General features: G+C 42.2%; 1 protein-coding gene across 3 annotated transcripts; it reads right to left on the bottom strand.

Annotated features, from left to right (window-relative positions):
- Positions 1–1,246: 1,246 nt before the first annotated feature.
- On the bottom strand, positions 1,247–10,014 carry WSB1 (WD repeat and SOCS box containing 1). 3 transcript variants are annotated; one of them, XM_074160432.1, is made up of 9 exons: positions 9,665–10,014; positions 8,735–8,903; positions 7,519–7,787; positions 6,530–6,661; positions 6,029–6,129; positions 3,669–3,841; positions 3,353–3,466; positions 2,922–3,029; positions 1,247–2,386 (listed from the first exon to the last, which is right to left on the bottom strand). In XM_074160432.1, exons 1-9 carry the CDS (start codon positions 9,702–9,704, stop codon positions 2,227–2,229), a joined length of 1,266 nt encoding a protein of 421 aa, XP_074016533.1. In that variant the 5' UTR covers positions 9,705–10,014; the 3' UTR covers positions 1,247–2,226. The 3 variants fall into 3 exon arrangements, with proteins under 3 accessions (XP_074016533.1, XP_074016535.1, XP_074016534.1); XM_074160433.1 differs by lacking the exon at positions 3,353–3,466 and having other exon boundaries at positions 1,253–2,386; positions 9,665–9,704; XM_074160434.1 differs by lacking the exons at positions 7,519–7,787; positions 8,735–8,903 and having other exon boundaries at positions 9,665–9,704.
- Between the last annotated feature and the right edge of the window lie 82 nt (positions 10,015–10,096).

Raw genomic sequence — 10,096 nt, 5'->3', positions numbered from 1 at the left:
AAGAAGCCTTGTCTTAACGAGACATGTATTTAGAGCAAACAAAAAGAGGGAAATAATTGTTTCAGTTAGGTGTGATATTTTTATGAATAATATTGTGCCAGATGAGTGAGTCATTAAGAAGCTCGGTGACACGTATGCTTTGTTTCCTTGCAAGCTGGGTTTTAAGTCCTGAGGAATGTCCGTCCCGTTGGCTTTGTTCTGTGGTACTCTGTGGCAAGTGGAAAGTTGATTTATGGTGTTTGGAAACAGTATTTGGGGAAATCTTCCTAGAAAGTAGGAGAGTGTCTGGGCTGAGCTTGCTAGAAGGGAGGATTGCTTGCTTGCTATTGGCTATTGTGTCTCTTCTTTGTATATGTGCAAATCGACTAAGTTACATTGAAAATAGACGGAAATACCACATTCCCACGCTGCATCTGAGCTGCAAGTGTTGCCACCTGAGGATGGTGCAGCCACAGACACGGAGCAGCAGGGCCGTTTGTGGTCTTTTCAGGCCACGTCCTGCTGGGCTGGACTCAGTGGGAGTTCTTGTCGTAGACTTTTTTGTACTTCACCCAAGAAAACAAGGACATGATCAGAAAATAATCTGCCAGTGAGATCAGAAAAGTGCCTTTGCAGCTCCAAGGCATTGTAGGCTCTTAAAATGCTAATGGCATGCCTGAGAATGAGAGTTGATTTCATTATATTTATTTTATTTAGTAGGTAAGCTGGTGGAAGCCAGGAAAAGATTTAGCATTGCCCACACACAAAGTAAGAAGCGTTTCTTGGTCAAATGGGGCTGGGTGGAATCTCAGGAGCTGCACATCCCACTCCGGCCTGTGCCCTCTGCCTGTCACCCACCCGGGCTCTGGGGGAGCTGGCAAGTGCGTAGCCCAGTTAATCTGTAACCGGCCTGTGAGGGAAAGAATTTGGGTCTCCTGATTGCAAGTTGCAAAATCCCTACCCGCTACGTCATGGGCATTTTGTAAGGCTTGATATGAGAAAGAAGGGGCTTCCTGACCAGTGCTCTGGGACAGACTGGGAGCTAAAAGTATGCGGTTTTACAGCCTGTGGCCACTGTGGATGTGTGTTGCTTCTCACCTCTGCCAGTTCAGAAGGTTTGAAGGTCTCGCTGTAGCTCCTCAGAGGAAGTGTCACCCAGATTTGTGTACTGTGGTCCTGAAAACTACACTGAGCCCTGCAGCAGCACTTTCCCACTAGAACCATTGCACATGCATTGTGTTGATAAATCAGTCACCAGATGCAATGTCAGGAAATTTTTATACAAGTTTTTAATAAAAAAAATTCAACAAAAATATATATATAATCAGGCATTTTATGCAATGCATACAATCTTTATATCTGCAGGTACAGATAAATAACAGAAGGCAAAACCAAGTATTTTGCTTATCTTTGGCCAGTAACCAATAATCACCCCCGAAGAGATATTACAGGGTTAAAGAATAATAAACTGAGTCTGTAAATGTCTCTCATCACAGACAAAGTATCAGGCAATAATACAGTAGTTAGATTTTCAGAAATGTAAGGAACTATTTCTTTAACACTGCCCAATACTGCAGTTTAACCTGGTTTGCTGCAATGGAACCGAAGGCTGCCTTTGGCTGACACACAGGCACCGTTCCCAGGCTGACATCAGACTCCAGCCCTCGCCTCCACCCTCCTCCCTTCCCCACACACTGCTCTGAAAAGCCAAGCTGAACCTCTTCCTGAAATCAACTAGCACCAGCCCTTCTCTGGGGATCAGCCTCCTGAACCCCCACCCACGTACACACGTACAGAGTAGTTAAACTTCCTTAAGTCAGTATTTTTTTCTAACTCAGTGTCCCAGAGTAATAGCTCTCCTTCCACTTTACAGCACAGACGCATCTCATGGCTCTACCAAAGCAATATATACATGATACACATTAAAAGTCATAAAAGCAGTTTTTAAAGGTACATTGATAACATGTAGCAGCTTATGTCTATGTATATACATGTTTTCACAGTTATATTTTAGAAAATTGAGAACACCAGGAATACTTCTACTGTGTTTTCTATAAATACTAAAAATTTACCTGTCAGGCATTTTGACAAAATAGTACTTAGGTTATCACTTTAAATAGCTCTTGAAAACCTGTAACATTTTAAGCTTAAAGGCTGTAAAGTTTGAGGATTCTTTAAAGTGTTTAGCCAGTTTCAGCAGCTGGGCCCCCTGCCAGTTTGATTTTTTTTTTTTTTTTTTTTTTTAATTCAAATCTGGTAACAAAGGAACTCCACCACTTTCAATGGGATGGGCAAGTTCTTGACTTGGCTGGTGGGCATCACTCTTCGAATTGCCATGCGACAGAGGTGTTGGAGACTGGAAACTTGTCTGGGAGTTGCCCAGAAGTACACGCTGCCGTCCTGTGTCCTGCACAAAAAAATAACAGAAAACCCCAACAGAATTATCCCACCTGAACGATTTCAACTGAGTACAAATTCCCACGTGCATTGCTAGTTCGGGGGAACGTGCTCTGAACTTCCTGTTGGTTAGTTCTAGCTGTTCCGGACTCATTTACCCCAGATGCCAGCTCTTCTCTTAAGCTATAGCAGCACAATAAGCAACTCGCTGATTATCTACATGAGAGGCCTGAGCAGGTCTTCCAGCAGCTATTGAACGTACCACCTGAAACGGAGTCACTGCCCTCCATTATCTCATGGTCCTTTTCCAATCCACGTTTGTGGGTCTGTCTTTTATTTATTTTTGAAGATAAGAAATGAGTTTATCAGCTGCTTTACTTTACTGCTATTCCAGGCATGTTTAAACAAATAGTACCAAAACCAAGTCAGAAGCGTCAAGTTGCAAGTCACCGTTGAAGATTTTTAGAACACTTAGCCACTGTTTTCAACCTTTTGTGTTATCTTAATATTTCAAGGGGGAAAAAAAAACTGAAGTATATACTTGCCCTGCAGCTAGAACACTGCCATCAGTAGAAAAAGTACAGCAGAGCCCATTGTTCAGAGGTGCAACTTGTACAGGGTATTCTTCATCGATTCTCCAGAATCTCACCATTCTGAGAAGGGAAGAACAAAGCAGTAAGTTAACGGAGTAGACATTTAATTCTGCCCAGTGTTTTCTCTGAAGCTGCACAAGAACTAGTCTGTTAAAACCCCCCTTTTTCTGTTTTCAGCTGTTACACACTTAATTTATTCAGATCATCTCTCTGTACCCAACTATTCCTACACTCAGAATGCACATTACCATATACCAGACAACTCATCTACTTTTACCAAGCAATTTCTCAGTTAAAAAAAAAAAAAAGCTGACTTAGTATTTAAAAGTTCACATCATATGGGCAGAATTAGAGGAGTCTGACAAACCTTTCCTCATACTTACTTATCATCAGCAAGGCTTGCAATATGTAGTCCATCGTGACTGAAAGATACTGATCTGACCCATCGGTCGTTTGCACCTCCAGCAAATATTGGAGTGGGAGGGGGAAAGAGGTGCCTGGAGAGAGAGAGAGAGAGAGAGAGACTCAGCTGCCTGCAAAGCCCTTAACAACTGCAAAGAGTTTCTTCATCATTGTTTCCATCAGCCACTGCTAAGATCCTTCCCAAAGCTAATTACCAGTTAAATACATAAACCCATTAATTTTCAGTAGTCGTCTCCTCTCTAGGGGAAAGTTTCCAGATTTGACTACTTTACTTACCCAAATTCCATAAGAATAACTCCAAGATGTGGGTCCCAGACATAGACTCGAGTATCGTAAGATGCAGTAGCCAGTAAAGCTCCATCAGGAGAAAACTCACAAGCTACAACATCATTGTGATGTCCTTCAAGTTTCCGGATCATAGAGTATTTATCCATATCCCACAGAAAAACCTGCAATCAAACCAGCTGATGTTATAGCTCTGCTCACAGATGCAAGGAAGCATTTACTTTTTTTTTTTTTTTTTTTTAAAGTATAGCTGCTAGTCTTATTTAGGATTATATTAAAATCAGGCATTATGAATTACTACAATTAAGAAATATGCTCAGTGTCATATTCAAATTAAAATCAAGTTTTTTAAAAATAATTAAAGCAGACATGCAAGTTCTAACTCAAGTTTGTTAAATGTTATTTACAAAATAAGCCAAAATATAAGATAAAGGCAACACAATTTAACCATGTAGCTTACTGAAATTCAGGTATTACAAAACTATTTTATTAAAATATGCAGAAATAAATAGGGTTAAACTCTACAGTCCCCTCTTTTCAGTAACTACCGAAATTTTAAGAAATATACAGACAGAAAACGTAAGGTTAACATATTGTTACTCCAGTGGCATCCCTTTGAGTTTAAGATCACTTGTTTACAATTGGCTTGGATCACCAACGTCAGCCTAGGAAGAGAAACAGATACTGCAAGCAAAAAGAATTTTCACAGCCAAAAGTTACGTCTTCGGCAAAACAATAGGGAACTCTAACCACATTATTAGAAAGAATTTATGCATTTTAAATCAAGTCAACAGTAAGAAAGACATTAATATTACAATTTACCAGGCTAATTGCATAAGGTATTATAAAAATTGAGAACAGATTATAGTATTCTGAGATTTTACATGCAGTTGTACATTATATATAATCAAAATAAAGACTGTGCAGAATTACTTAATAGGAACGATCTATGTACTGCAATGTAATTTTACAGAAAATGTAACTCTTTAGCATAAGGTGTTATGTCCCTAAAAGAGCTCGTTAGGGTCCTTGATTTTTCCTGACTTGGTTTTACTGCACAGATTAATTACTGACATCTTGGATAAATTTATATGTTTGACCAAAGCAAACAGAGCCTTAGCGCCTCACGTACTTCCTGACACTGAACCATTGGACAATCAGTTATAAATGCGTTGACCAATTTCTCTAAGGAGACCCCAACATTCCAGAAAACTGGAAACTAAGTTTTAGGAGTCAGCGTGTTTCACTGCTGTGAAAATTATAAAAAAAAAAAAAAAAAAAAAGAAATAAAAAAAGAAAGAAAGAAAGCAGAAAGTGGACATCAACCAGCACCTGCGTACGTACAGGACACCTTGCAGTCCAAGGCAAGGTTACTTCGTCCTATGGTAAAGTTCGCCCCCAGCCTGGCAGCCAGAGATGCCACTCTTTCTGCCCCGCTAACACCATTGTGCTCCTGTGTGAGTGGTGCCAGCTTAACCTCAATCACACCAATATTGCTGCCACCACCTGTGACAGGGAAAGCAAGAAGCTTATGGAAAACACACAGCCTAAAGATATCAGCGTATACATCCACATCTGCTCTAGTTAAAGAAGAAACAAACCCCAGATCTCAGCTATCAATCCTGCACTGATAATTTAAAGTATAAAATGCATTTGAACAGTTATCCATATAAAGTGGTATCCAGTGACTGAACTGTGCTTTTTACTCATCACTAGGCTTTGTTAAACTACCTACAAAGCCCCTGTAACTGGACTGAATTCCCCTTTCTGTTTTATCCTAATTCTTCAGTGCCAAGAAAAGCAGCTTATGGCATATGTGCTTTACCTGCACTGCTTTCAGTTCTCTAGCAGGGCACTAGAATACAGCTGACAACAAAACCAGTGTGCTGTTTTTCGCCCTAGAGCTTTTAGACACGAGTGCCATTTGTATTGCAAAACATGGAGAAACATTTTTGTTCAGCAGGAGAAACCATGACTGGCTCAGACTTTGAAAAGTCCTTTTCATTGAGCAGGAAACAGAAAGGATAAAATCAATAACAAAATAGTTTTATGCATTAATCTAAGTATCTTTTAACACTGGAAGCTTTAGTCTTCTTTGCTTTTATACTATGAACATGTGCAGATGTGTAGAACTGTTTCTCAAAGAACGCTTACGGTTTCTTCAACTAAAAGCAGTGCAAGTTCAATTCAAACAGTGTCTCACCATTTGCTAGTTTAATTTCATGCACTTTTACATCATCATAAAACATTAGAAGTTCATGACACCGAGCACAAGCTTAATGTTACTTAGATTTAAAATGATTATGCACACAATTGAGTAGATGTAACGAACAAGAAACTCTGACACATACTGCTTTACTGGCTCCAACCGAGCAGAGGAGAGAGGAGTCTGGAGAGAAGGCACAGCCATACACCCAGTTCTGGTGTCCTCTCAACACCTTCATCATATTTCCTGAAAAGAAAGACATTCCCATAAGAATTGATTAAATATTACAAATTCAAATTGAAAAGCTTTTCCAAATTAGTTCTTCCTTTATAGAATTTTATACTATTTTTCCAAAGAACATCTTGCAGAGTCATTCTACACAGGCTGTCACACAGGCTCTAAATCCCATGTCCCCATTCAAAGGGGTCACTTTGTGCACTCTTTAACTTAACCCAATCCCAGTTTATACCTTTAGGGCACATACAGATAAAGAATTTCAAGAGAGCATGCACAGAGAGCGACTAATAGAACAAAAATAATTTTTTTTTTTAAGAAATGCTGACCTAACTGAGTTTATAGCAATAAAAGAAGAGAGTATGTGCATATTTCTCCTACGTATTCCAGCAGGTAAATTTAAAACGCGTACCATCATCTTTCAGGTCCCACACTCTCAGTGTTTTGTCTCTGGACGCAGACACTAAGATCAGGCTGCCATCTGGGGCAAAGGTTAGATCTCTAACAACTTCGGTATGGTCCATCAGGTTAAGGAGGAGTTTTCCTGTTACATGGAAACACCACAATTTGCAATGAAGGACTGTACTTTTATTCACATCAAATGTTTTACGGATACAAATACAGAATACACAATTACAGCACATAAAGCCAAATCTTCTTTGTAGGAATGCTCCCTACAGTAAGAAGGATGGGTATCCTTCTAGACTCTTCTGTATCGAGAGGCCATTTCCTGAAAAGCTAGTAAATCTATACACTAAAACCATACACCTCAGAAATAACGCAAGACTTGCCTTGCGATAGACATCTCTGTTCTAGCTTAAATTTACAAGATAACAACAAATTACTCAACAGTCATTAGTTTCATTTTTTTTAAAGCTGAGAAGTTCTCTCCCAACCTAGCAGCTGTGCTGCCAGCGGAATTGAGATGCCATAATTTCAGATTCAGTCTTTTATCTTCTGAAAAATTATTTACTTTAAAAAAAAAAAAAAAGGTCCTCATCAACATAATGCTTCCCCATACTCAAGAACAGAGAGCAACTTCATGTTTTGAAAGTTTCCTTTGTTTGAAAGTATTTTAAAACTACAATCCAGATTTTAGATTTTAGAGCAAAAGATTTTAGAGCAAAAGATTTTAGAGCAAAAAGCAATATACACAAAGTCAGTCACATAACAATTTTGCTGCACCAAGGCTTCATCTTCCATCATTTCCATCTCAAAGCATGACCCGAGTCTGCTCCTTCCTCTAGCAGTATTTGAACATTTCTAGTGGCAGGAGCTCATGCTTTTTTCAGATTACTTAACTTGTGTATTCAAGGTTCAGTTCCCAATTAAAATTCTGTCAGCAGTTCCTCCTGTGTATGAAATGGCAGTGAAGTGTCACCTTCCCCTCACACACTCTACCTGTATAAACATCCCAGATCTTGATGCGCCCGTTGTTCAGGCCAGTTGCGAGGAGAAGCTGGTCTTGCCCGAATTTGAAGCGGTGCCATTCTATATTGACACAACGGCTCTGCTTCTCTGGCACCGAGGACCCAAAAGCGAGGCTCCAGACGATATCGCCGCAGTCTATGATGTGTTCACAAGGCTTGTTCTTCTGACCACTGTCACTGTTCTGCCTCGCGAGTCTGGTACTGACAGAGTTTGCAACATTCTTTGTGCCATGCAACAAGCTGCAAAACAAACAAAACAGACCAAAAAAATAGCATAATGTGTCTTGAAAAATAGAACAAAAAGGTCTTTAAGATGTAACAAAATCTGTGAGTTGCTATAATGTCCATTTTGGAGACGCATAATGATGCATTTTTATTTTCAAATTATAAACACAGCTTTTTCTTATAACTGTCAAAAGTTATTAATCCCTGGGAACCCTCTCACACAATATAATACTAATACTTCTGTACACGTTTTTACCTCTGTAGAGAGCAATATAAACTTAACCCATTGCGAAAACCAACATTTTAAAAACATTTACAGAAAAATGAGTTACAAGAATTTCTAAGACTTTCTGCTAAACGAGCAAGAAGTTCCCTGCAATCCACTTAGAGGTGTTAAATACTGGGCAGAGACGCTGGGGCCAGCATAGGGAAACCAATTAACCCACCACCAGAGAGAGGGGCGGGATTTGCTGGGAGGGGAAATGTAACCAGCTACAAAAATGCAACTGCTGGTTACTAACTTCATTACAACACAACCTGCAAGTGTAAAAAAAGGTGCGTCTTTTAGAAATTAACCTGCATTCCAGTAAGAGTAAGGAAAGAGGTTTGCCTTTAAGAAAATTCATAAAAGTAGAACCAAGTAGGTCTCCAATAGGAAATTTTAAAGTCTAGATCTGCCCGAGTCTTTAAACTTCCTTCTCATTCTAACTTCCTCTCATTTTACAGCAACTGAATCAATTATTAAAGCCCTCCTCCACAGCCTGAGGCTGCAATACAGTTGTTTCTCTCGCTGGCCACAGAAGATAGAAAACAACAGCTGCTACTTTAAAGAATTAGTTTTTCCCAAAGACATCAACGCCTAAAAAAGCCAACGCACGCGTTTTTATCTATTCAAAGTTATCTCCTGTTCCGAAGCTCTGAAGTTTCTGAGGTGAATGAAAAGCCACGTGGTTTTGTCTTACAAGTTCTGAAGGCACTGGGACCACGGCACCAGCTTCACGATGCGATGTCCTTGGGACCAGGCAAAGTAAGAGCCATCGGGAGCGAAGGCCACAGTCCAGTTTTCACGTCCACACTTCTTGTCGAAGGGAGAAGTTGGGGCCAAGAGTTCTCCTACCGTGCGCGATCGTGCTAAAAAGGAAACAAAGAGGAAATGCCATTAAAAAAAAAAAAAAAAAAAAGCAGCAGCATATTTTAAAAGGTTACAAGGGAACCAGGCAGTTTTAACTATTTTGCTGTTATTTCAAGACGTTGAAAGTAATGGGGGAGGGTGTGTGTGTGTCGTATTGTCTCTGTACAACCAATGAATAGACTAAGCCTCAGCGGCACAAGGGACTGAGTCACTGAGGAGGAACGGCCCTGGCCGTCAGTCAGTAACATCACATCTCCGCACCTGGGGCAGAACTCAAAGAAATTAAAAATCTGCTGAAACCAGCTATTACTTCAATTATTCTAACGATAGCTCTAGAGACATCAATAGATCTATGTGCCACCTTGACCTAATACTGCAGAGTTTAGCAAATAAGATGCCCGGTAATGATTTTTTTTTTTTTTTTTTTTTTTTTACTTTTAAATAAAAACGTGAGTACACTCGCACGCTTTAATATCCCGCCCTCCAATAGGAACAATGAATTCAGAGACCCCCCAGGGACCACCGTGCGATGGAGGAGCCCGTGATCCCCCGCGTCTCACGGTAACCGGAGGCGCCCCGCTCTCCTTCCGGCTGCGGGGGCCGGTACCGAGCTCCGCAGAGCCCCCGCGGCCCCTCCGTCGGGCCCAGCGCCGAACCGGCCCCGCTGAGGGACGGCGCCAACCGCGCCCGCCCGGCCCGGCCGCCCCAGGCCCGAGCCGCCCCAGCCCCGCTCCCGTTCCCGGCCGCGCCCGCCGCTCACCGATAAGCTTCTCGTTGACACTCAGGGGAAAGCTGGCCATCTACGGGGCCGCCCTTCGGACCGGCTCGGGACCTGCAACGGAGCGAGAGGCGAGAAACGGACTGGGACAAAATGGCGGCGGCGGCGCGGGGTGTAGCGCGGGGCGGGCGGGGGACGCGCCCGCCCTCCTTTTCTCCTCCTTCCCTCGCTCCGCCCGCCGTCTGGCGGGGACTCGGCCCCGGGGGGCCCGTCCGCTCGCCCGGCCCTTCCTCCGGGCTTCAGCCGTGGCTCGGTATCTGCCCCTCGGTGGTCTCCTCCCGTCTTGCCCCGCCACTGCGCTCCAGCGCGCTGGATCGGGGCCTCGCTCCCCCCGGGCCCTCGGTGCCTCCCGGCTCCCCGGCCCGATGTGGTGCTCCCCACCCTGTGTTTCTCCGTCCAAACGCAGCCTGATGT

The sequence above is a fragment of the Numenius arquata genome, chromosome 18, assembly GCF_964106895.1.
Source record: "Numenius arquata chromosome 18, bNumArq3.hap1.1, whole genome shotgun sequence".
Classification (NCBI taxonomy): domain Eukaryota; kingdom Metazoa; phylum Chordata; class Aves; order Charadriiformes; family Scolopacidae; genus Numenius; species Numenius arquata.
This window is presented reverse-complemented; position numbering and strand designations above follow the sequence as displayed.